The sequence below is a fragment of the Rhineura floridana genome, chromosome 14 (assembly GCF_030035675.1).
Source record: "Rhineura floridana isolate rRhiFlo1 chromosome 14, rRhiFlo1.hap2, whole genome shotgun sequence".
NCBI lineage: Eukaryota > Metazoa > Chordata > Lepidosauria > Squamata > Rhineuridae > Rhineura > Rhineura floridana.
The window spans coordinates 8,182,503-8,208,539 of record NC_084493.1 but is presented as its reverse complement, the minus strand read 5'-3'; the positions used below and the strand labels follow the sequence as shown (position 1 = coordinate 8,208,539).

At 40.2% G+C, this 26,037-nt stretch overlaps 1 protein-coding gene across 3 annotated transcripts in view; it reads left to right on the top strand.

Annotated features, from left to right (window-relative positions):
* MYO5C (myosin VC) overlaps nucleotides 1–26,037 on the top strand; it is a 64,623-nt gene that overhangs the window by 11,645 nt on the left and 26,941 nt on the right. For 2 of the 3 annotated variants that reach the window (XM_061594947.1, XM_061594946.1), the window contains exons 5-23: nucleotides 769–925; nucleotides 3,713–3,856; nucleotides 4,408–4,489; nucleotides 5,879–5,986; nucleotides 7,058–7,164; nucleotides 10,478–10,743; nucleotides 12,410–12,491; nucleotides 13,787–13,927; nucleotides 14,581–14,703; nucleotides 16,206–16,289; nucleotides 16,523–16,657; nucleotides 17,163–17,260; nucleotides 17,634–17,720; nucleotides 17,804–17,915; nucleotides 18,124–18,335; nucleotides 19,588–19,753; nucleotides 20,734–20,880; nucleotides 24,680–24,844; nucleotides 25,635–25,728. In XM_061594947.1, coding sequence (XP_061450931.1) covers nucleotides 769–925; nucleotides 3,713–3,856; nucleotides 4,408–4,489; nucleotides 5,879–5,986; nucleotides 7,058–7,164; nucleotides 10,478–10,743; nucleotides 12,410–12,491; nucleotides 13,787–13,927; nucleotides 14,581–14,703; nucleotides 16,206–16,289; nucleotides 16,523–16,657; nucleotides 17,163–17,260; nucleotides 17,634–17,720; nucleotides 17,804–17,915; nucleotides 18,124–18,335; nucleotides 19,588–19,753; nucleotides 20,734–20,880; nucleotides 24,680–24,844; nucleotides 25,635–25,728 — 2,510 coding nt within the window. The remainder of the gene's footprint in view (nucleotides 1–768; nucleotides 926–3,712; nucleotides 3,857–4,407; nucleotides 4,490–5,878; nucleotides 5,987–7,057; nucleotides 7,165–10,477; nucleotides 10,744–12,409; nucleotides 12,492–13,786; nucleotides 13,928–14,580; nucleotides 14,704–16,205; nucleotides 16,290–16,522; nucleotides 16,658–17,162; nucleotides 17,261–17,633; nucleotides 17,721–17,803; nucleotides 17,916–18,123; nucleotides 18,336–19,587; nucleotides 19,754–20,733; nucleotides 20,881–24,679; nucleotides 24,845–25,634; nucleotides 25,729–26,037) is intronic. The other variant, XM_061594948.1, reaches the window with a different exon arrangement.

Sequence of the window (26,037 nt, the reverse complement as noted above, 5' to 3'; positions counted from 1 at the left end):
AGTGTTTAAAGTGCTTTACTGTCTCTATTAGTCTTCACAATAGCTCCATGAGTCAGGTCACTATTATTACAGATGCAGGGGGTGGGGGAGAGAGACTTGCCGAAGGAGTATGTTGCCAGGTTAGGGCTTGAAGCCATCTCTGCCTAGCGCAGCACTCACCAGATCACAATGGCAATGTAACTACATTTAAATAATGAGATCTTCAGGAGAGGCCCTTCTTTCAATACCTTCATCCGCACAAGTACAACTAGTGAGGATACGAGATAGGGCCTTCTCGGTGGCTGCCCCTAGGCTTTGGAATTCCCTCCCTAAGGAGATAAGAATGGCCTCTTCCCTGCAGTCCTTTCGTCAACAGGTAAAAACTTTCTTATTTCAGCAAGCCTTTGATTCCGAAGGCGGCTAAGGATAGGCCCAAAAGGAGGTCATATTGCTCTTGCTTGTTTATTTTTTAATTATTCTGATTTTATGAGTATAGTTTTTAATTATCAGAAACAGTTTAATGCTATTTTAAATTAGAGTTCATTTTTTAATTATATCTGTCTATATTTATTTACTTATGTATTATATGCTTTTAACTGTGGTAGGTTTTAATTGTATCTGTTTTCTATCTGGAAGCCGCCGTGAGTTCCAATTTGGAAAAACGGCGGGGTATAAATAAAGTTAATAAATAAATAAATAAGTCAGATCTATATACAGATATACTGTAAAGGATTTTCTGGCATTTAACAAAAATATTTTATTTGATAATACATTTTCTTCTTGCTTTAGGAATAACAAGAATCAATCTGTTATAGTCAGTGGCGAATCAGGAGCTGGGAAAACAGTTTCAGCTAAATACGCTATGAGATATTTTGCTACTGTCAGCAGATCTAGCAGCAACATGCAAGTAGAGAATAAAGTCCTGGCATCTAATCCAATAACAGAGGTAAATTATGGATGGCTCTGTAAAGGGATAAAATTGTGTATAAAGAGCATCTCCTTTCTGACTTGGAAGACTATTCCTAAATATTTAACATAATTAAAATTAACAGTTCTTCTGTGCCACAAATCTGTTGGGTTTTGTTTTACTAAATTGCACAGGTTTGCTGTTTAATTTGCACAGGTTATTCTCATGTTATTACAGTTGACTCTCTAAAATGCCAAACGTTCACAAAATGTATGTATTTATTGAATTTATATCCTTCCCTTCCTCCCGAAGGAGTCCAATAAAGCTACCTATTGTAGGCATGGATAAATCACTGTGGGCAGACTAACTCCATGAGCTACTGTGCAAAATAAAAAATGCAGGATCAGGTGCAGTGGTTTCTGTACCAGAGCAGATTCACAATCAGTGTCGCTGTATTGGCACTGCAGTCCAGAAAATGTGGGGTTGTAGACTATAGCTTACTGGATGGGGGCACATACTTGGCATATACAGGGTCCCATAGAAATCGGGAGTGGCTCTTTGGCTAGTACTTGCTCACTTGTTTTCTTCCCTGCCCTCCACCTTTCACAGCTGGGAGAAGTGAACAAGAAGGATTCATCTTACAGGGACTGGGATGGACAGACTGTATTCCATGTCTTATTCAAAATTGATTTGAAAGTTAATTCATTTAATGGACATCTGCCAAACATCTGAAATTAATCAATTTTTCAGTGAATCTGTTTTGACTCATTGAGGCCTCTGGTTCCTGGTGCACTGCAGATGATGTCAGGAGGAGGAGCAGCCCAAAGCCTCACATATGTCTTTGCTCCTACCTACCTGAATAAGACCTTCCTCACCACCACTGTACTGCCCATTACTTACTAGCGGTGGGGGGAAGGTAGTGGAAAAGGTTCTATCCAGACCAGGAGTAGTACAGTGAGGCCTTGAATGCTCCCATATATATATCATGCACATCTAGGCATCATGGGAGCTTTTAAAACACTGAGGGTGGTATCCAGGTAAGACCTACTCAGAGGAGACCTACTGGGTTGTATCCATTGTAGTGCTAAGTTAAGGTCATTTAGCAATATCCTTGTTCCACTGGCAAAATGTTTTGTGCCAAGAAAATTGTTGCACAAGAGAATACATAAGCAGGTTAGTAGTAAATTCATTGCGCAATACATTGCACAGCCTGTTGCTCAATAAGTTTCTGCTACTACAGCTGTTGCATTGGATTCCTCTGTTTGCACAGAACTCATCCATCCACAGAACTATTGCACTGGGTTCCTCTGTTGCTAGCTCACGAGCCCTTGCGCTAACAGGCAGAGAACATTGGATACAACCAATGGAAATTAATAGACTTAGGGTTATATTCAACTAAATCATGTTCAGAGTAGATTCATTGAAATTAATGAACCTACGTTAGTCATGTCTATTAACTTCAGCGGGTCTACTCTGAGTAGGACTAACATTGATTACAACCCTAAGCCTCAAGACGTCAGGCCTGGGTGCCATAATATAGCACCCAGCTCATAATAATAATAAAATTTTATTTTTGAGTCGCCTATCTGGCCGAATTAACGGCCACTCTAGGCGACGTACAGAATAAGATAAAATAAAACATATAAAATACAACATAGGTCATAAACCTCAGACTATAATTAATCAAAACCATCCACAACTGTATCACAATAAAACTAGTCCAGCCCAGGAATCTTGTATGCCTGCCTGAATAGCCAGGTTTTTAAGGCTCGGTGAAAACTTGGCAGTGAGGGGGCATGGTGAAGGTCATAGGGCAGGGAATTCCAAAGGGTAGGGGCCACAATCGAAAATGCCCTCTCTCTGGTCCGCACCAGCGTAGCTGTTTTAACTGGTGGGACCGAGAGAAGGTCTTGTGAGGTTGATCTCGTCAGGCGGCATATTTGGTGATGCTGGAGGCGCTCCTTCAGATAAACTGCGCCAAAACTGTTTAGGGCTTTAAAGGTAAGTACCAACACCTTGAATTGGGCCCGGTAAACAACTGGTAACCAGTGTAGATCTTCTAACACCGGAGTGATGTGATCCCGGCGATGGCAGTTCTTAATCAAACGTGCCGCCGCATTCTGTACCAGCTGTAATTTCTGGACCGTTTTCAAGGGTAACCCAACGTAGAGCGCATTACAGTAGTCTAAGCGAGAGGAGACCAGGGCATGTACCACCCGTGGGAGGAGATGGACAGGAAGGTAGGGTCGCAGCCTCTGTATAAGATGTAATTGATACCAAGCTGCCCGGCTCACTGCCAAGACCTGAGCCTCCATGGACAGCTGGGAGTCAAGAATGACTCCGAGGCTGCGGACCTGGTCCTTCAGGGGTAATCTTACCCCATTAAATACCAGGTCTATATCTCCTAGCCTTCTCTTGTCTCCCACGAGCAGCACCTCAGTCTTGTCAGGGTTCGGCTTCAGCCTCTTACCTCCCATCCATTCACTTACGGACTTCAGGCACTTGGAAATGGTATCCACAGCCACCTCTGGTAAGGACTTAAACGAGAGATAGAGCTGAGTGTCATCCGCATATTGGTGACACTGCAACCCAAATCTCCTGATGATGGCTCCCAGCGGCTTTACATAGATGTACATAGGTTCATTCATATGGATAGACGAATTCTGACCACATTTGAAAACAGTAGCTCCCTGAATCATTCTATTGTAAATATTTTATTGATTTGTTCATGAGAACATTTATAAATTGACAATTCATAAAAATATCAAGGTGTCAATAACTAAATATAGTTATGTAAATAAATTGAAATGATTCTCCATTTTATAGGCTGTTGGTAATGCTAAAACCACACGCAACGACAATAGCAGTCGCTTTGGAAAATATACAGAAATCAGTTTTGATAAGCGGTACCAGATCATTGGTGCAAATATGAGAACCTACCTGCTTGAGAAATCCAGAGTTGTCTTTCAGGTTAGTAAAATTTACCAGTAAAATTATGTTGTGTCTTTGCTAATTAACTGCCAGCAAGGGAAGAAAAAGAAAAAGGGTAGAAAAAGAGGAAGGCCAAACAAGAGATTGATTGATTCCATAAAGGAAGCAGCAGACCTGAACTTACAAGATCTGAACAGGGTGGTTCACGACAGATGCTACTGGAGGTCGCTGATTCATAGGGTTGCCATAAGTCGTGATCGACTTGGAGGCACGTAACAACAACAAACTGCCTCCAACAGTGGAAGTAGACCATAGCCACCAGTGTCAGTAGCCATTGATAGCCTTATTCTCCATCATTGGGGCTGGTAAACTGTGGCCACTGAGGCAGTGGATTTCCTGTTTCCTAGGCTGAGAGGAAGTCTCCTCCTATGATACGAGTCATAGTTCACACGACTCTAATCACGCTGTTGCTATATTAGTGAAGTGGCAAAGCAGGTCAGAAGCTGGGGCAAGAATGTTGTCTTCTACAAGATGAAGCAACTTTTTTTTTTTGTCTCTGGTTTTATCATCTTGTTTCCTTTCATTGACAGTCAGAGAATGAAAGAAATTACCATATATTTTATCAGTTATGTGCATCAGCCCGGAGACCAGAATTTCAACACCTTAAATTGGGTATGCCTCAAAAGATTAGTTGTATTTCGTATTTTCATTGTTGCATTTTCTCATGTTGTATTTTCTCACGGCTGTCGTGTGGGTGTTTGTGTGTGCGTATATAAATTGTAGGTGCTTGTATGAGAATGTTAATGTTTTATATGAGTTTTTAATGGTATAACGTATTTATTTTTATGTTTTTAAATGTAAGTTGCTTGGAGACCTTGGTAACAAGTGACTAATATACATCTAATAAATAATATTATTAATATTTTAACATTAACACATAGTCTTCAAGACAGGTTCTTCTCCTTTCCCTTTTAGCGACACCTTATAGGCTGTAGTATGTTTTCATACGATCAAACCTTGCACCAGTTCTGTCAAGCCACAGCAGAGTAATAATACCTTTGTTAGGACCAACCGAAACGTCACGATATTGTGAGCAAGCTTTGACTTCTCCAGAACTCTTCAATGGGCTGAATGCATGATTAGAGAACACCAAGTTTCTCTGTGTGGCCCTTCGGATTCTCTCCAGCTGCACCCCTCGCTGGCCTGCTTTTCACATTCCTTGAGTGTTTTTGTCTAGCTGAAATAATAATGCTTCTTGTTTGCCTGGATAGAAGGTAGAAAGGGATGTGTGAGTGTGCGTAGGAACTAGCCTACTCTACAATGACAATGTTCACTTTAATTGCTCCTCCCACTTTTGTTTCTGGGGTTGCCCACCACTAGCGTATGGTCCCTGGCAGGTTGCTCAGAATAGAATGTGGACCTTGGGCTGAAAATGTTTCCCCGCTCTTGCCTTAATGCTATCTAGATTCTAGCCACTTAGGCAGGAGGAACCACCCTGGCAATAACATCATGCCCAGCTTTTCCTCTCTGCCTTGTTTTTTTAACATCAAAGCTGATAAAGAGTTATAGGGAACTCAAATACTTGCTCGTGATTTTGGTAATGCCCTTATTAGGACCACCCAAAATGTCACAAAGGTAAACTGTGCATAAAAATACATATATTATTGAAAATAACATACAAAAAAGCATTAAGGAAAATCACTTGCAAAAATATGTATATTAGGGAAAATTGCTTCCAAAAATATGTATAATAGGAGAAATTCACACTAAAATGCTGATGAATTTTCACAAGGATTTTTTGCAAAAGGAATTTGCAGACTGATGTGGAAATGTGGAGAACTTAGTTTAAGATTGGGAGGGGGAAAAAACTGACAGAAGCCAAAATGCCCATCGCCACTCTTGCCTACAAAAACTCATGTGTTAGTTAATCTTACTAAAGTATCACAGGGCTTTTGTTTTCACATAGTTGCAGTATTTGGTCACTAATGGCCTACTAGCAGAGAAGGCTCTCAACTTAGCATACAGTATATAATGTTAATGAGCTTTGTTTTTCGTCTGCAGCAAGTGCTGAAGAATTTAATTACACTAGCATGGGTGGAAACACTGTGATTGAAGGTGTGAATGACAGTGCCAACATGGTGGAGACACAAAAGACATTCACCTTGCTAGGTAGTTAAACTTTGCCTTTAATAAACTAGTAAAATGTTAATAGTTGCAAAATCCAATAGGATCATGGTTTTGAAAATAGCTGCTGACCAGATATTATAACTGTGTACCTAATTTGCTTGTTGTGCTGCTGACCCTGTACTCTTCGTTTCAGTTGGGCTTGCCAACATCGTTTAAGCTACTGTCCAATGCTTTAGTAGCAGAAAGTTCCACTGAGCTTAAGAGAGGCTTCCTTCTGAGTAGATGTGCATAGGGTTACACTGCTAAAATAGAATTATTTGTCATGTTATTGTGAGGACCAGGGACATTTGCAGGGGAGAACTGATGGCTGAGAGAGGGATGCTTCCCACACCAGCCAATTGACTCCTGAAAGTCCCCCCTAGATGTTCCCCCAACCCTTCAAAGCTGGGTGAACGCTCTTCTCCTGCTTGCCAGTTTCCCCCTGCAAATTCACTTCCATTCTCCTGTTAGGGATGGGATCCAATGGTCAGTGCCAGTTTGAAAGCATTCTATTGACCTAACAGGACGGTATCTAGTCAACTTTGTTCTTTTTTGTCCACTAGCTGCTGCTGTTTTTTACCCTTGCAAGAAACATATTAATATTATTATCAATATTTTCAAAGGAAATATCCATATTTTTAAAGCAAATACTGATAAATGAAAGGAAATATCAATAAAATTATCATTCTTAATATTGATGTTTTAGAGGTGGGTTGTTTTTTTTAAAAAAATGGAAAATTGTTACGTAAAAAATCCAATCCACAATTATAGAGAATAAGCAAATTAATGGAAAATTAGGTACCAAATCTGAATTGGGTGGAATTCTAGCACATCCTTACTTGCATTCACATTGGGGAAATGTGAGTCTGATGGTATAATGAATGTGCAGTTCCACCCTGATAGAACTGATTCTCAATATCACTTTAAACAGCATGTAGTGTTAAACATCTAGCATATAGTGTAGGAAACGGGAGAATTACTTAGAATTTATATATTTTGGAACAACTAATGCCTCCTTTTCTTCCCTTTCTTGAGAGCTTAATGTGGAAGAAGATTTCTTTGTTTTCCTTTTAGGCTTCAAGGGAGATTTCCAGATGGATGTTTTTAAAATACTGGCAGCCATTCTACATTTAGGCAATGTGCAAATAACTTCTGTTGGTGATGAAAGATCTTCTGTTAGCGTAAGAATTACGAGCAAAATGTTTTGTGACTTGTTTTTTCCTTGGTGAACAATGAAAGTCCTTGTCATGTTTTCTCATAGGCTTTATTTGGCTATGGCATATATGTGGTCGTTTTAGAAAGAAATGCCGCACTTTATTCTGATTGCCCGTTTCTTTCTTCTAGGATACAGTCCTCTTAGGCAATGTAGTTATTATTTATTAATTGCATTTGTATCCAGCCCTTTCTCCAAGGAGTGCAGAGCAGCACCTTAATGTCACAAAAATTCTGGGGCATGTTAGGCTGAGAGGTTCACCCAGTTTCTTCGTAGCTGAGTGGTGTTTTGAACCTGGGTTTTTCATAGCCAAACTCAACACTCTAGTAGCCATTATGCCATCCTGGTTTGTGTAGTTTATTGGCCCTCCTGGTGTGCCCAGAGCTTGGAAAAGCATGGCCACTGGATTGGGCTGATGGTAGTTGTAGTTCCAAAAAGTAACTTTTCCAAACTCTGTGTGTCATACTAGGAAGTTCCTGAATCAGGTCTTGGGGACTACACTTTCAGTTTCAGTTCTGTGCTGCAACCAGCAGTCTGCTATATGGATTTTTTTTTCTTCCATAAGCATCTTATATTAAAGTTCCTCTTGTTTATGCATCCTCTGTGTGCCCCCCTCTTCATGGCTCTTTTCCTTTCCTTAGTGGGGAGCAAAATGTCCCCATAGATGCTTTCATCAGTAGCCTTGCTTGCCATGGGGATGAGTGCTGGCCCTGAAAATAGTCTATGGGACTACTGATTCCAGGTTTCAGACCTAGCCTGTGAGCGCTCTAGACACTTACAGCAAAGCATTTCCATTGGCCACACTTGGAGGGGTAACAGATTGATCTGACGATCAGTTGCAAAATCTGCTTGAAGCTGATTTTTTTAAAAAATGATGAGACAAATTTATTACTTGGGAAAGCCCATCGCGTTTTGGCCTCTGGTATATTGGGCCTTCCTCTTTCTTTCACTCTTTCTTTGTGATTCTTTGGATGGTGACCGTTTTTTGTTTCCAACTAAAAGAAAATGCACTGAAGCTGATCCCACCTGGTATTACAGTATAAAAGGGGCAGGGTTTGAGTAGTGTTGTGTGCCCCCGTTTTCAGAAAAGAGTGGTGGAGACGCACTGGAACCGGCAGAACAGTGAGTGTGTCTCTACCCCTAGTAAGCCCTGGAACCGCTGTCTTCATCAAAATCAGCACTCTGTCCCAGTAGTTTGCAAATGGGGTAATTGCTGGGCTCAGCTCCTACTTTCACCAGGGACTGGAACCCACGGTTTGAATCTGATTTTTCTAAATTTGTATCAGAATGTCTTGATACAGTTGCATAGAAATTTGTCACTTCATTGCTGGTAAAAGTGTCATTCGTTGTTCATTCATTGTGACATTTATAATTAGATACTAGGTATTTGTTATTTGTATAATTGGGATTATGGTCCTTCTGGGTAGATAATTGTGCATTTCATGTGCCTCAGCACTGAAATTACTTGATTAGTTTGTCTTCAGTTGAAGTTGTTGAAACAGATCAAACAAAAGTTAACTTAGCAATGAAATTCTCACATTGTTTTAAATTTGAGGATTTCTGCATAAAAATATAAAGTATGGCGTGGGAAAAAATGTTTTGCTTACTTCCAATAGCACATACAACACTTCGGAACTGATTCTGTAGAGATCCACCAGTAGCAGACGGATGTCTAAAAGAATCCTGCTGACTACAGACTCCCTGGTGATTGGTCCATTTCATCTGACTGAGGAACCTTTGGGTCCCAGCCCTGCATACACTGAGGGCAGCAAGTCACAAAGGGCATGGAGATGCTACAGTCTCCTGTCACATTCCCCTTCCTCCTTTGTAATGTTTAGTTCAATATATACCAAATCCTGACAACATTATAATGTGTGTTTCTCTAACCGTGTTTATGGGTGTATTATATTTCTCCTCACGAAAATAATGTTGAAATCCCAGGCTCTGGATTTAGGATCCAGGCAGTGGAGGCTGGCTTATTTGGGTGAATGGGAGCATAGCCCCACCATTGTCAGTCTCTCTTCAGCCAGCCTCCGCCTGTCTGCCTTTTTACCTTCAACCAGTCCAGGGAGAGGCCCTGGCTGTCCGTTTCCTCCTCCTTAGTGTTGCCCTTGTAGAACTCGGCAGGGGTGAGGATGAAGTTTTATTGTTAGCTTGCCCTCCTACCCTCAGCTTGGATGTTGTTACATTATTTATTATTGATTGATTTCTATCCCGCCCTTTCTCCCAGCAGGAGCCCAGGGCGGCAAACAAAAGCACTAAAAACACTTTAAAACATCATAAAAACAGACTTTAAAATACATTAAAACAAAACATCTTCAAAAGCATTTTTTTAAAAAACTTTCAAGACATCTTTAAAAAAAAGTAAAAGGCTAAAAACATACTGTTTTTTTTTAAAAAAAGTTTAAAAACATATTACAAAGCAATTCCAACACAGACGGTCTTAACTTAAAAGGCTTGTTGAAAGAGGAAGGTCTTCAATAGGCGCTGAAAAGATAACAGAGATGACACCTGTCTAATATTTAATATTACATTCCTAAGTATTAGTAGGAAGGAGCAGGTCTGTAATTTAGGGGTGCTCCTGGATTCAGCCTTGTCACTGGAGGCTTAGGTGGCCTTGGTGGCCAGAAGTTCCTTTTTCCAGCTTCGGCCCCTTTTGGACAGAGATAATTTGGCCACAGTTCTCAATCTGGATTGGATTATTACAGATTGGATTATTGCAATGCGCTCCTCATGAGGCTGCACTTGAAGACAACTTAGATACTTCAACTGGTCCAAAAAATAGCAGCCAGATTATTGGTTGGGGTTCCCTTTAGATCTTATAAAACCCCTGCTGCAAAACAGCTGCATTGGTTGCCAATTCGTTTCTGGGCTAAATTCAGGGTGCTTGTACTTGTGTTGAAAAGCCCTAAATGTCTTAGGCCCCAAACATCTGAGAGACTGGCTCTTTTCCTACGGACTCTCAGATGCCAAGATCAGCAGAAGGGGCTGTCTTGGTAGTTCCACTGCTCTTGGACGTTGGGGTGGTGGTGGCTGCCTGGGAGACAGCATTCTCTGTGGCGGGCCCTAAATTGTGGGATTCTCTCTCCACAGAGGTTTGTCTGGCACCTTCTCTGTATATATGTATGCCCGTAGAACCCTCTCTAGTTGTGAATGTAATTTGTAACCCACCCTAGAACCTACTGGTAAAGGGCAGGTAATAAATGCAGCAGCAATAATAATAAAAATAAAAAATTAGCGAAATGCCTAGTGATTATTGATTTCTTTTTTGTTCTTCAAAGCTGGATGACAAACATCTTAATATATTTTGTGAACTACTGGATTTAGAAAGTGACAAAGTGGCTCGGTGGCTGTGCCACAGAAAAATTATCACTACCTCTGAGACTGTAGTAAAACCAATGACAAAACTTCAAGCTCTTAATGCCCGTGATGCTTTGGCAAAAAAGATTTATGCCCATCTTTTTGATTTCATTGTGGAACGAATTAACAAGGCATTGCAGTTTTCTGGCAAACAGCACACTTTTATTGGTGTTTTGGACATCTATGGGTAAGATTATTCTTTTTTCAGGAAAAAAAAATACCTTGCATGCTTATTTAATACTCTGTCTTATTTTAGCAATCAATCTCCCCTGTGTGCTGCCTAATCTTATAGCATGGAGCAATGAGAAGCTAGAATACCTAGCTGGGAGTACTAATATGTTGCAGATATTTTATATAGTAGGAGAATTGTAGTTTTGGTAACATTTGCCTTCTCATTGAAACTTCGTAGCTCTTTTGATAAGTATCTTTGGACTGGAAGACTTCAACAATAATTTTGCAAGGTGTTTTCAGCTGGGTTTCAAATTTCTGTACCTTTCAGGTAGGTGGAAGCATTTGGGGATGTCATCCAGTGTTGGAGGCTATATATCCTTGAATACGAGTTGCTGGGAATCACAAGTTTGGAGAGCGCTATTGCACTCAGGTCTTGCTTGCAAGCTTCCATAGGCATCTGGTCGGCCAACAAGATGCGGGACTAGATGGGGCCTTTCACTTGATCCAGCAGGGTTCTTCACATATTCCTGTGTATAGTAGCCCAAAAACCAGAGCTGTCCAATCTCATGGTCTGAAACATGAAGGATATTTCTGCTCAACAAATAAACAGTTTAACTTTACCATTACCATTTATATAACACTTTACAAAGAATGAGAGGACAGAACTCTGCCCCAAGAGGCTTACAGTCCAGAAAGAGACACAGAGGAGACAACAGAGAAATGAGGGAGAAATGAAGGCAGAAGTAAATAGGAAAAGAAAGACAATTATTTCAGTTACACATATATAGGAGTAGTTATAGTAGGGTATTGGGATGCTCAAAGTTGTACTTCCATTGTAGTGTTATCCTGTTTTCTCTGTATTTAAGCCATAGATTTTTGGTTGCTGTAAACCGCCCAGAGAGCTTCAGCTATGAGGCGGTATACAAGTGCAATAAATAAACAAATAAATAGTGGTTTGTACCTAATAAAATGCAATACTTGTACCAAATAGCACATTTAGTATTTAAAGTGGTTGTGGTACAGTTGCAGCTATATCAGTTATTGATTGTGAATGTTTCTTGCTCTTGTGACCTACGACCACAACTCCCCATCCCCAGTGTTTGCACAAACTCATGCAAACTCTTTTACATGTTTTATTCCTTTTAAATTCATTGGAGGCTAAGTGTACCCCTGCACCCTCACATACAGCCATATTTTATATAAAGGGCAAAAATAGTACCATTGTGTTTCCCTTTATTTCTCTCATATGTAGACAGGATGTTGCACTAGTGTAATTGTAAATGGACTTGTGGAAGGAAGATGTGGCTGGGCCAGTGATCATGTAGATTAAGACCCAAAGGCAAACGAGATGCTTTACTGACTGCTTAATCTGATTGAGGACAGCACAAGGATATGATTGATTTGGCCTTGTACATTCAGCATGAGATTCCCCACCCACTCGAAGAGTTTTCTTGCCTTGCTTCCCAAAGAAAATATGGAATTTATTTATTTATTTGGGATTATTTATTTATATATTTATTTAGGAGTATTTATAGGCTGCCTACTAACCAAAGTTCATGAGGCAACTTACAATATATTTTAAATAAACAATAGCACTGACTGTTGAAGCAGCACAGGTTAGTCCCTCACAGGCTATCAAATAATTTTTTTTTAATAATTAAATTTCCAACTATTTGTTTCAGATTTGAAACTTTTGAAATGAACAGCTTTGAACAGTTTTGTATCAATTATGCCAATGAAAAGCTCCAGCAGCAATTTAACCTGGTATGATATCATTTATGGATATTATTTATTCTGATTAGAAGTTGTGATGTCTGCCTTCTTAAAAAAATCTTTTTATTTCATAAGTTACTTTTACTAAACTGATTTTTTAAAATCTTTTCAGTAGGGATTGAAAATTCCAGGTGTCCCAAGTGCATAGGTACTAAGAAAATGTGCTGATGCCTAGAACTTTAAATATAGTTTCCTCTACATGCAGAGACAAGCCTAAAATATTCAGCCCTGTCCAGAACATTTGGTACTGGTGCCTAGGGATTTGAAATTCTATTCCAGTCACTCTTTATCTTCTTATAACCAATATTGGATATCTCAAATAGATATGCAGTGTTTCTTCTGTTTCTGAACGCCTGTTATTACAGTGCTGTGTGGACCAACACAGCACTCTTGAACTGATAGAAAGCTGCTATGCAAATAATGTTCATTGCATCTTTTCTAAGGGTTACTGTCTACAACAGAAGCCTCCAACAAGTGTGTGTCAGATTGTATAATGCTGCCGTTTTAATTGATTTACTATATATATCTCCTGTCTTATGACTCAACAAGGACCTTCAATATTGTTAGGCAATATTGGTTTTAAATTAACCTTATGGGGTAGTTTTTGCTGGTTTGCTTTATTTTATTCATTTCTGTACTGCAGTTTTGTATGAAATTTATCTTTCTTGAAGATGGCATAGTAGCAAACTGGCATAACACAGGTGTTATGTGTTGTTGACAGCCAATGTGCAATAACAAGTGGGTTGCTGAATTCTGCACCAGAATGCCTTAGATCCCAAATAGCTGAAAGACTGCTTCCTTCCCTACGGAACTTTTCACTTGTTCAGATTAGCTGAGGGGATCGTTTTGGTAATTCCACCACCCTTGGAAAATGGGGGGTTGGGGGCTGGGAGAGCGTATTCTCTGTGGCAGCCCCTAAGTTGTGGAACTCCTTCCCCACAGAGGTGCATCTGGGACCTTCATCATACATTTTCTGTTATATGCTGCAGATGCACCTCTTTACCCTGGTCTTTGACACTTGAGAAATATATTTGTAGGACCCATTATAGTTGTGAATGTAATTTGTTTTAAACCGTTTTTAATCTTGCATTTTACATTGTTTGACATGCCTTGGGACTTTGTGGTGAAAGGTGGGTAATAAGCCTAATAATAATCATTTCAAACCAGCCTTGAGTAGTCCCACATATAGTGCATCACAGTAGTCTATCCTTGAGGTTACCGATGCTTGTTGGACCATTGTAGCCACACTGTCCTGATTTTGTTGTGTTTGACAATGTCACTGTTAGCATGTCTTTAAACTTGAACAAGAAGAATATATGAAAGAAGATATCCCATGGACGCTAATTGACTTTTATGACAACCAACCAGTCATCGACCTTATTGAAGCTAAAATGGGCATTTTAGAGCTGCTGGATGAAGAGTGCCTGGTAAGTTTTAATTTTCTTTTTTTGTGTCACTATTCTTAGTATAGTTGTTCCACACTTACATCTTTGCTTTATTTTCTTGTTTTCTCATCTTGATGCAACGTTTCTGCAACCATGCTAGCAAGATGTCTCACTAATGTAAGAACCAGCTCAAAGATTTCCTTTTAACAAGCCTGTTTATGCCTGTGCTGGCACTCCCTCAAGTATAGGGTGCTGTACACATGATAGCTTGCAGACCATGTCAGGGTTGGCAGTTTGGAAGTGAATTGGGAAGCGAGCAGGCAATTAAGCAAGTATGAGCAATCTGAGAGCTCAGTCTGCGCCTGAGGTACACGTTGCTCAGACTGAGGAGCCAAACCAAAGTCACAGGTTTTATAGGAGAATATGGAATCCTGTGGTGTAGATGACCCCAGCTGAGCGGATAGCTGCAGTACCACCTTCTGACCATCTGCAATGGGGGTGCTGAAATGGAATAGGCCAGTAAGTAGCTTCCTCCTTTGGAAAGCTACTGTAGCTGTACAGAGAGGAAGCTGCTTGAGTCCTGCTGCTGGAGCCCCCAGGTTGAAACCCCTGTTGCCCTGCAGAAGAGCAACCACAGTAATTGAATAAATGGCTAAAGTTATTTCACAAAGCCTTGCTGTTTCACTTTTTTACAGTTACCTCAAGGAACTGATGAAAACTGGCTTCTGAAATTATACAAAAATTTTAACAACAACCCACTCTTTGAAGAGCCAAGAATGTCAAACTCTTCTTTTATAATCCAACACTTTGCTGATAAGGTATCTTGCCAAAGTGTCGCAACATTTCCAAATCTGGACATAATATTTAGAACTGAAAATATCTTCTGTTGTCTAATGAATGTGTTTACCTATAGGGCATTATACAGCAAATGTTCTAGAAAAACAAAGCCCTTTGCTTCAGTGACTCACAATTTAAAAAGACAATACAACTGAAAATGTGAATAATAAAAGTTAATGAAACAAGCCACCAGAGCATGTGTATATCTATACAAATCTGTTACCCTAATCCAAAATTTCATGTGTACTTTGATGTGCAAAGCCCACTCTTGTACAAGTGGATTATCCCATTATTGTGTTTAAGAGATGGATATGTTGATCTCCTTTCCCCTTTGAAATGCATGACAGTTTCCATCCAGAAATTTCTGTGTACACATTAGAGTTCCTACTCTTTGTAATGTTGTTGGATCAGGGTAGCTAACTTTAAAACAAGCTCAGTTCCAAAAATTATACCTCCTTTGATTTGTGGCATGGGCTGTAAAGGTCTTGAATTTTAAATTGCTTTATCAGAATTAGCTCCTAGTGGAATTTATGACAATTGCCTCATTCAGCTGTAATGACTAACCCTAAGAAAACGAATTTGGAAGCTTTCAGTTCTGTTTTAACTAATCATGGTTTATAAAGCTGGTTTGTTTCAACTAACCATGGTTTAACCATAGTTTCGGGTTTGGACACTACACTAAACTGTGTTTAATTGAAATCAAAAGTGAACATTTATACTCTCATTCTTACACCAGACGTGAGGGGAAATCACAGAAGTCTGAGGCCTGTGCACATAATGATAAAACATTGTTTATCAGGATGCCAGCACCAGGCCCTTGAAATTAATTGAGGCTGGACCTGTGTGGATGCAGTGCTTCCCATCCTGTAACCATAGTTAAGATATCAGGAATGGGCTACTATGGGATTGTGTTCCCACTCTTTCCTCCACCCTCCTTCACCCGGAAGCATGCTTTGGTGCTATTTCTGCAAATTTTAATCCTGCTGAATGCTAATCAGGACTTGCTTCTAACCCAGGATTTCAAACCTAGAATTTGAAGCAACATTAATGAATGTATAAATAATAATAACAGTTGAAAACGTATCTGACTATTGTGCTTTACATATAGCTGGCTCAAAAACAGCTTAGTGTTCATTTCTCAACTATGTAATGCCTGCTGTGTATATTAATTAGGTTTGAATTCATCTCCCGGTCTAAACATATCCAAGTATTCATGGCAGGTGATTGTGCTACAATGCCAGGAATCTGGAATTGCTGAACCTGAGGATATTGCAACACTTATACATGAAAATGGCCCACAGTCAGAGCTAAAATCTTTGTGTTATACTTAGAAAAAAAGGCTTCAGGAGTTGCCTGTTAATGAAGCTATGGATATGGCCTTAAATCATCCCTCTCATATAGCTTGGGAACTAAAGAAAAAGTATGTTCCTTTTATAGATCAACATGTTGCTTAGTAATTGTTGATTTCACATTTTTTGCACAGGTAGAGTATAAAAGTGAAGGATTTTTGGAGAAAAACAGAGACACAGTATATGAAGTATTGATTGAAGTACTGAGAAACAGCAAGGTTTGTAAATATACTGTTCTGTTTCTTCATCCTTGTGAAACTATTACATTTGTTGTAATATAGTAATAAAGATCTTCTCATCTACTGTTAAATTCTTTAAAGAAGATAAGATGGCAGCCTTGATGCAAGTTCTGGTTTCTATTCATATATATTTTCTGATTATATTTTCTATTTATTCTGAATAAAAATTAATATGTAATAACCATCACATTTAACTATTATTTCTCTTTTAGTTTCAACTGTGTGCAAACTTTTTTCAAGACAATCCGGTACCTATCTCCCCATTCAGCTCAGCAATCAAAGTTAAGTCTGCAAAAACTGTGATCAAGCCACCCAATAAACAGTTCCGAACAACAGTTAGCAATAAGGTATTTTTAGATTCCTTTTAATAGATGATGAGAAATTTATTGACTTACTACATTGACTTACTACTCCTTTCCTTCAAGGAGCACGAGGCAGCATATATGGAATTGGGACAGGCTTAAGCAAGAGGAAAATAATGATAATAATAATAATAATAATAAACTTTAATTTATAGGCCGCCTATCTAGCCAATGGCCACTCTAGGCGGTGTACAATAAAACATGATAAAATACAATAAACAATATAGCCAGTACCGTACAATACAAAAATTACAGTATTTAGTAGATTGTTCATTTTTTCCAGTTCCTGGTGACAGGGAGAATCCAAAAATATTCCTCTACTTTGCACATCAAGTTTACAGACCCTTACTTAGTCTGTAAATATTCAGTGAAATGCTGTCAGTGTTTTAAGATGTACGTATTTGTCTGTCAAAGTGTCCCTTCACAAGTTATCATTGGTTTGTGGTTTTTTCCGAAAGGTTAAAATAGTGATTGTTTTAATATTTCCTAGTTCCGTAGTTCCTTATATTTACTAATGGAGACACTTAATGCAACCACGCCTCACTATGTACGATGCATAAAGCCAAATGATCAGAAGTTACCATTTGAGTGAGTATTTTGTTCAGTTGAAATATAATATTATCTTTATAGAGATGAATTTAATTATGAAATTGAGGATGGATAGGGTTTTGCATGCCAGTTGTTCGTTATGCAAAATTCCCATTTTTTTTAATTGTCACTTTCGAGGTGGTATGAACAGGAAATCTACTTTCCATAAAATTACAGATCTATAAATCATAACTTACCCTTTATTGGAAAGCAGGCTGGAGCTGATCTGTGGGCTGATTTGCTTGTTGTTAAAATAACCCACCATGATCTATAGGTTATAAAATTAAAGGACTAAATTATTCATAAAAGTGGCCAAAAATCATTGTGTTTTATTATTATTATTATTATTATTATTATTTAATTTATCCCTTAGGTTTGATTCTAAAAGAGTGGTTCATCAATTGCGAGCTTGTGGCGTTTTAGAAACAATTCGGATTAGTGCTCAGAGTTACCCATCTAGGTATGTAACAATCCCTATGGGTTTCAGTGATTTTCATTTATATCATTTAACTCACCAGTCCACATGCTATTTTTCTTTTATAGGTGGACTTACATTGAGTTTTACAGCCGTTACAGCATCCTCATGTCTCAGCACGAACTTTCTCTAACTGACAAGAAACAAATTTGCAAGATTGTTTTGCAGCGGCTAATTCAGGTCAGACATTTTGGAACATTCAGCTAGCCAAGGTGCCACTCTTCATTCATATTTTGCACTCAGACTTCCTTTGTCACATGCAAATGAAAATACATTATTGGTCTCAAAATTATACTGTTACTTTATGAAGACCAGAATTAAACATTTGTATCGTCGCAATAGATTTTAAACATGTCTAACAATGTATTTTGTGTTTCCCCTCCCCCAGGATCCAAGCCTATATCAGTTTGGCAGAACAAAAATTTTCTTCAGAGCAGGCCAGGTTGCTTATCTGGAAAAATTACGGTCAGATAAGTTGAGGCAAGCATGTATTGTGATTCAAAAGAATATCCGAGGCTGGTTGCAGCGGAAGAAATTCCTTCGTATCAGACAAGCAGCAATTATACTTCAGCAGTATTTCCGAGGACAGCGGACTGTAAGGTATTTAATATTGTGTGCTGGCAAAAACAGAGAGTGATCCATTTTAAATTCACTTGTTCAAAAATTTTCTTGGACATTTGTTTTTCTTAATAATGTTATTTGTTATTTAGTTTAATTTTTTGAAAATTGTACTGCTTTTATTGATGTATTTTTTATACGTGTGTTTCTTTTTCTTTGTAAGCCGCCTTGAGGGCCTTTGGCCAAAAGGCGGGGTATAAATAAATTTAATAATAAGATAGCTTGCGCATTCCCATGCAAAATCTAAAGGTGATTTTACATTAAAGTGTAGAATATCTCAGTTTCTTACTGTTTGAACATTTCATTTGTGTAACTGTGGAGAAACCTTTTATTCCAGCATGAGACATTTGATAGAGGCACCAGGGGCCATATAAAAATCTTTTAGGGGCTGAATTCTGCCCATGTACCACCAATTTGCCCTCATGGCTTTACACCAGTGGTGGGGAACATCCATTTTGTGGGCTAAATGAGGCCCTGCAGGCCTCAAAGATTGGCCTGCGAGGCTGTTTTGGGCAAATCTTGAAGCCACCACTAAAAGGACGAAGGGATTGGGAGCTCACTTGAACGCGCTACCGATTCTTCCTTTGCAGCTAGAAGTTGGGTGCCTTTTTCTGTCTGACAGAAAAAGGCACTGGATTCAAACAGTAACTCATTCCCATTCTCCTTTTGCATCCCAAGCTCAAACGAACATACAAAAGAGTATTGGGTGGCATCCAATGCACTTGTTCTGTTAGCATGAGGATCTACACATGCTCAGTGGAACTTTCACTCCCTCTCCTTCCCTTTTGTGCACCCCACGTCCTCACCAAATCTGCTGTGTAGGGTTGGGAGAACCCCCAGAACAGAATTGGGGTGCCCATGGGATGAGAGAAGGGAGAGCTCCATTGTGCAAGCATAAATCCTTGCGCTAACAGTCTGAATGATTTAGTGCTACTTTAAATACAAGCCATTGTTTGAATCTGCAGCTTGAACTGAAACCTAGCACCAAAGGGGTGGGAAAAAACTTTAGCAGGATTGAATACATAGGAACAAAGGAAGCTGCCTTATGTGGAGTCAGACCATTGGTCCACCTAGGTCAGTATTGTCTACACTGACTGGCAGCAGCTCTCCAGGATTTCAGACCAGGGGATTTCCCAGCCCTACATGGAGATGCCAGAGATTGAACTTGGGACCTTCTACATGCAAAGCCAATTCTATGGCAAAAATACAAAGGGTAATTTTATTTTCTCTTTAGAAAAGCTGTAACTGCAAGAGCCCTCAAAGAAGCATGGGCAGCTATCGTTATCCAGAAGTACTGCCGTGGATATCTAGTGCGTAGACTTTGCCAGCTTATCCGTGTGGCTGCTTTGACAATCCAAGCTTTTACCCGAGGATTTCTAGCAAGGAGAAAATACAGAAAGGTACAAATAATTCACCAAGGACCAATAATGTGTGTATTCGTTTACTGTTCAGCACAGAAAGGAGCACCTATGTCTGATAGGACTCCATCTTTTGTAAAATATCTCTCTGAACTTATTGAATGATTGGTGCAGAATTGTAATAAGAAGTCTATCCTCCATTTCTCCATTGTGAATTCTCAGTACTTTAAAGTGTGGGTCAGAGAAACTCCACCACACTTGTACTCAAATTAGCATGAACTAATAGAGTAGCTGTAGTATAGGTGTGGGGAACTTTTGGCCCTCCAAATGTTGTTGAACCACAACTCCAATCAGCCCCAGCAAGCATGGCCAATAGTCAGGGATGATAGGCATCCGGAGGGCCAAAGGTTCCCCACATCTGCTGAAGTGTAATGGTTAACAGTGTTAGCTGTGAACCAGGAAGTCCCTGGTTCAGATTGCACCTAAGCCACAGACTCCATAGGTCACCATAGGTAACCATGGTCTCCCCACCTCAGCCCCCAGTTGCCATATGGGAATAACAATAATATTGACTTACATGACAGGGTTGTTGTAAGGGTTACTGGGATATTGTATATGAAGCACTCTGAGCACTCTAGAACCCTGTATAATAGTGCTACAGTATATGTAACTCTAAATGTCAACTAGTGAGCCAGAGTTGTGCTACAATGATGCATAGTTTCTGCTTCTACACAATCATGTGCAGTGTGAGAAGCAGGTGAGGAAGTGGCAGTGAGGTGTGTCTAAGCTGTATTTGGCCCATAGGGTTGTGCCATCTGCATTGTTCACCATCCAGTGACTGCTTGAGGATTTCTCAGTGCATCTCTAGGCTGTATTTTGGCCTGTGTACAGTGTACCTCACTTGCTGGTTATATCTGCTTACTACACGCTGAAGTCTTCAGTGCATATTTGTTAAGTGACTAGGTGTTCTCAGAGGACTTGGTTGTTAAATTACGAGGTGTTCCCTCTGATTTCTTATATAGATGGTTGAAGAGCAGAAGGCTTTGGTCCTCCAGAAATATGCTCGAGCTTGGCTTGCCAGACGCAGATTCCAGAGTATTCGCCGTTTCGTGTTGAACATCCAGCTGTCGTACAGGGTACAACGACTGCAGAAAAAACTGGAGGACCAGGTAGTTGAAAAGTATTTTGTCATGCTTTACATTGATTTTCTGTACATTTCATTCAAATAAAAAAAATTCAGAACATAAAAGTAATTGATCCTGTGGACAGGATTTTTCATTATTTTAATTTGGCCATCCAAAGGTATGCCACTCTCTGATGAACTTGTCTGTTCCTTTTGTTCATCTTCTGAGGCTCTGTTCTGGGTGCCCCTGACTTCAGAACTTAGGCAGGTTGTAACCAGGGACAGGGCCTTTTAGGTGATGGTTCCCTGCCCTTTGTTGTTATGTGCCTTCAAGTCGATTACGACTTACGGCAACCCTATGAATCGGTGACCTCCAAGAGCATCTGTCATGAACCACCCTGTTCAGATCTTGTAATGGTACAGAGATCCATAAGATGCTGCCAGCAATATGATCATTTTGGTGCCTAATAAACAGTTTTATTTGCCTGACCATTTGATTATGATGTGTTTTTTTCCTGCTGTGTCTGTCTGTTTTATTGCTTGTTTGTGTATTGGTATCAAGCTTTTGCAGGCGGAGTTTCAGATGTTTGACTGAATTTAAATTAGGCGAGCCTATTGAGTTAAAAGGCAAGACACAAATATTTTCAATAATGTGTCCCCATCTTTTATGCAACTTATGCTCATAATTCATAAGAGTAGGGCCAGTGTAGTGAGGTGGAGCTGCTCTCTGGACACTGGTGTTGCTGCAGCTTACCTAGATGGGGACGGGATGGGGCAGGACAGCATCAAGGTCAGGGCTGTGTAGATGCATTAGCAGAGTCAATCTAGCGCTCCCGCTGGTGCATCCATGACACCCTGACTTTGTGCTGCCCTGCCTCAGCCCAGTTTCATCCAGGTAATCTGCAGCGGTGGCACTCTCAGGAGGTCTGCTCTACAACACCAGCTGCTACTGGTAACAGTATTAAATGTCAGAATAATACAATTACTACAATCTCTAGAGTATTGAGAGCCCAAGTACATGTGATGTTAATCATAGTTTGCCCTTGAGTGCACAGTTTTTCTTTCAGAGATTAGCTAATGGGGTGATACTATTATGACCCTAGCATGGTGGTGATGGAGCATTAGCCCTTTGCTCCCCACAGCAGTTCTGCTATGGATCAGGCCTGAAATTTTTATGGGGGGAAAGCCCTTACTTGCTCCAATGGGAGCTTCTTTACCATGCAAATTGCAGGTACAGGGCCCCGAACCAGTTCAGGACCAGAGCAGGGGGCAAAGGGCTAAAGCCCACCAACACCCCATGCCAGGGTCCCAGTCCAGAAGGACTCCCTGCAGGGCTGTCTGACGACAGTTTGCTTCCTGAAGCAAAGAACAAAATTGTACCTTTTCCCAGTTCCATGTACAAAGGACTACTGAAAAAAACAAACCCAGAAGTATTCAGAAACACACACACCCAATTTTCCTTCCATTTTTTGAGGGGAGAAAGGCCTATGGGGGGAAAAAGCGGGGAAAATGTATTTTTCCAAATTTTCCCGTTTTTTCCCCCCAGGCCTTCACATTTCTGGTCCTACTGGACTGGCAGTTGCATCTTTCTTCAGCACTGGTGATTGGATAGCATCTTTCATCACACCTGAGGCAGAAGGCCATATTAAGGGGCCAAGGAGAGCAGGGAAGTATGAAACTCTCATAATCCCTTCTGGCATTCAGCCATCGTTTCTGGCATTTATGTCAATTTTATAGCAATTTTGACGATTTTCTATAAGTTTTTTTTCTTTCCAGCAAAATGTACATATTTAGTAACATCTAAGTTCTTCAAGTCAGGCTTGACCTTTTTTGTTGCTGTGGTTTTTAAATGGTCTTTGTTTAGTTCCCCTCCCCCACCTGCCTTCACTCCATCCATCTTTTCTTCAGATGCGTTTCTTTATTGTTCATCCATTTGTTTAACTGTGTGGGTAATCTGTTTAGTTTCTTTGCCCCAGGTAGCAGCAGGAGGGACAGTATAAGTTATCACCCTGTTTACACGGTTTAATTTGTGTCCTGCAGCAGTAGGGTTTTTATATCTTATATCTGGGGCTATGGCTAGGAAATTAAAAAAAAAAGCCTCTGCTGCACTGATTAGGGATGTGCCAGAATTCTACCCAATTCGGATTTGGTACCGAATTTTCCATTAACTCGCTTATCCACTATAGTTGTGGATCAGTTTTTTATGTAGTGGTTTTCTGTGGCTATTTTCAGAAATGGATTTTTTTTTTAAATCCACATCTAACATATTGATATTCAATTCAATACTTTTATCGATATTTCCTTTCAAAATATTGATATTTTCTTTAAAATATCAATATTAATAACATTTTTTCTGAGGGAAAAAAACTGAATTGGTAAAAGCAGCCCCTTGTGGACAAATAATGAACTCGGCCCAACACCAGCTTGTTAGGTTGACGGAATGCTTTTTAACCGGGACCAGCCAACAGATACTATCCCTAGCACTGATTACGATATTTCCATTGGGAGTAACAAATGCCGATACCAAACCATTTTCTTGGCATTTGGATGTGATCCTGATGCTTCTGCAATGTGTGTACCAATGGATTGCTGAAGAAATTCTTTCCTTTAAGGATCCTTCTTCCAAATCACAAATCAATCTGTCTAGAGCATGCTGTATGCATTCAGCCTTCCCTACAAGCTAAAGAATATTGGTGACTATGTTTTAACTGCTTGTTTAATGGCAGAGAACCTCCCCCATCTCTAGCTACCAGCTACCATCATTGAGGCCAAGAGAGGGAGAGTAAGCTTTCAGGCACTCCTCTATTGTATCTGGATGCAGCTCCAGTCGAGAACCTCTGAAGAGCTACAGAGAACAGAAAGTCATGATAGTCTAACACAAACCAGACCCTAAAAGGGAGGGCTGTTCACGTTCCAGAAACTTCCATTGTTAGAATAAAAATTTCACAGACTGAGGCACTGGCCCATCAGAGGCGGGAGGTGGAGGCAGGGGTGGTGTGGGTGGGAAGCATGAGGGTTGGGTACAGCTTTGGTGAATCGGCACAGTCAGTATGGGTCATAGGTGGATGGGTACAAGGAAGATCACTGGGAGCCTGGACTGGAAGCATTGTGTGTGGATTGCACTGTAAATCATTTGGTTGGAAGCACAATGTTCCTGTCATGGTTACATCCACACCAGACATTTAAAGCACGCAGCTTCCCCCATAGAATCCTCAGAACTGTGTTCTGCTCCTCGCAGAGTTACAATTCCAAGTAACCTTAACAAACTACAGTACCCAGGATTCTTTGGGGAAAGTCGTGTGCTTTAAATGTATGGTGTAGATGTGAACTATAAAGCAAAATTATCCTATTACGTATATAACGTTAATTGTCTTTAGTAAGCCACCTTGGGACAGCTTTGTTCTGAAATCTTGAGGCTGGATTACTGCAATGCACTCTATGTGGGGCTGCCCTCAGATTGTGGCTCTTCAGAGACATCATTGAATTTCCATGTATGAGACTGAGGCTCTGTATGCATCATACATTTAAAACACATTATTTCCCCCCCAAAATCCTGGGAACTGTAGTTTAAGGGTGGCAATTGTAGCTCTGTGAAGGGTAAACTACAGTTCCCAGGATTCATTGGGAAAAAATAACTTGCTTTATATGTACATAGTCTGAGTGATACATGCAGATCTTGGAGCATTTTGAAAAACCAATAGTGATTAAGGGTGCTTCTGTCATTCTTTTGGGTACGGCTTTTGTTTTCCATTTTGAAAGGGTCATGTTTATTTCACCAGTTGTAAAAAAGAACACAAATTAATATAATTTTTACCTGCCTCATGCTAATTTTATATTGATTTTAGAATAAGGAGAATCATGTTCTATTGGAAAGAATGACTGCTCTAGCCTCAAATCACTCCAGTGACATAAAAACAATTCAGAAGCTTCAGCTGGATCTTGAAAAACTAGCCATGCAAAAGAACATATCTGAAGAAAAAGAGAAGAAACATAAGGAAGACTATGAACAGGTTAATCTTAATGGGGTTTCCTGTGGCCCATTTTGCATGCAGTCCTAAACCAGGGGTGGGAAACCTCCAGCCCACAGGCCAAATTTAGCCTGACAGATCTCAATAGCCCATGCGGCCATTTCCCTCAAACTACACCCACCAGCCCCACATCTGATGTCACATGTGACATCAGGCGTGGGGAGGTAAAGATGCGGCTGGATTGGCTGCGCAATCCAGTTCTCCTCGGGGAGCTCGATCACACGGCCAATCCTACAGAAAGCAGTTTTGCCAGCCCTATCCTTGGCACTTGGGACGTATGGAGCGCAGGGTTTGCAAAACGCTTTGTGCAGCCGATCCCAACCGCCAACTGGTAGTTGGGTGTTTAGGAAGCACTGTGCAAAGCACTTTGTATGCCCTGTACTCAGCAGTTCCCAGGCCCCGAGCATAGAGCTGGCAAAGTGTATGAAATGAGCCACCTTGAAGCAATGGATTATGAATGTTAAAGAGCTTGTCTAACCAGAGTTTTGGTTTATACACAATGTCAAGCTGAGATTAGAGGAAGGGAAACTAAATGTTGGTGAAGTCCTTTGCTCAGGCTTCTTCCAGTGTGTGGTTGCAGTTTTAAAGCATAGTTTAGTGCTACATGCAAACTCAGCCAATAAAGTAACATCTCAAGAACAGCAAGCAAGGCTAGGGTTGGGAATGGTGATGTACTTTGGAGCTGTCATGCATTAATGGAAATCAGTGAGTGCTCTAAAAGCTATGGCATGTGTTCAACAGATTTTGTCCTGTTGTTGTTTTTGCCTTGCAGAGGGTGTTGAAACTTGAAAAGCACAATTCAGAGCAGCAAGAACAGAAGAAACAACTTGAAAAGGAGCTTCAAGAGAAAACTGAGGAAATGAAAGGTGAAGTGATTCATAGCAGTCAATTAGGGTGAAGTTTAGTAGCTCAATATGAGGCAAGCAGAAAATACTGTAATACTTCCCCTGAGGAAGACATCCTGTCAAAATGCATTGATACCTTATTGTGTCAATTAAGCTCTGGTCTGTACCTTTTGCAATATCGCTTTCTGTGCTTTCGATTTGGTCCTACCTTCTTCTTCGTAGCAATGATTCAGATGCACACAGAGCAAGGGTGGGGAACCTTTGGCCCTCCAGATCTTGCTGAACTATAACTTTCGTCAGCCTCAGCAAGCATGGCCAATGACCAGGGAT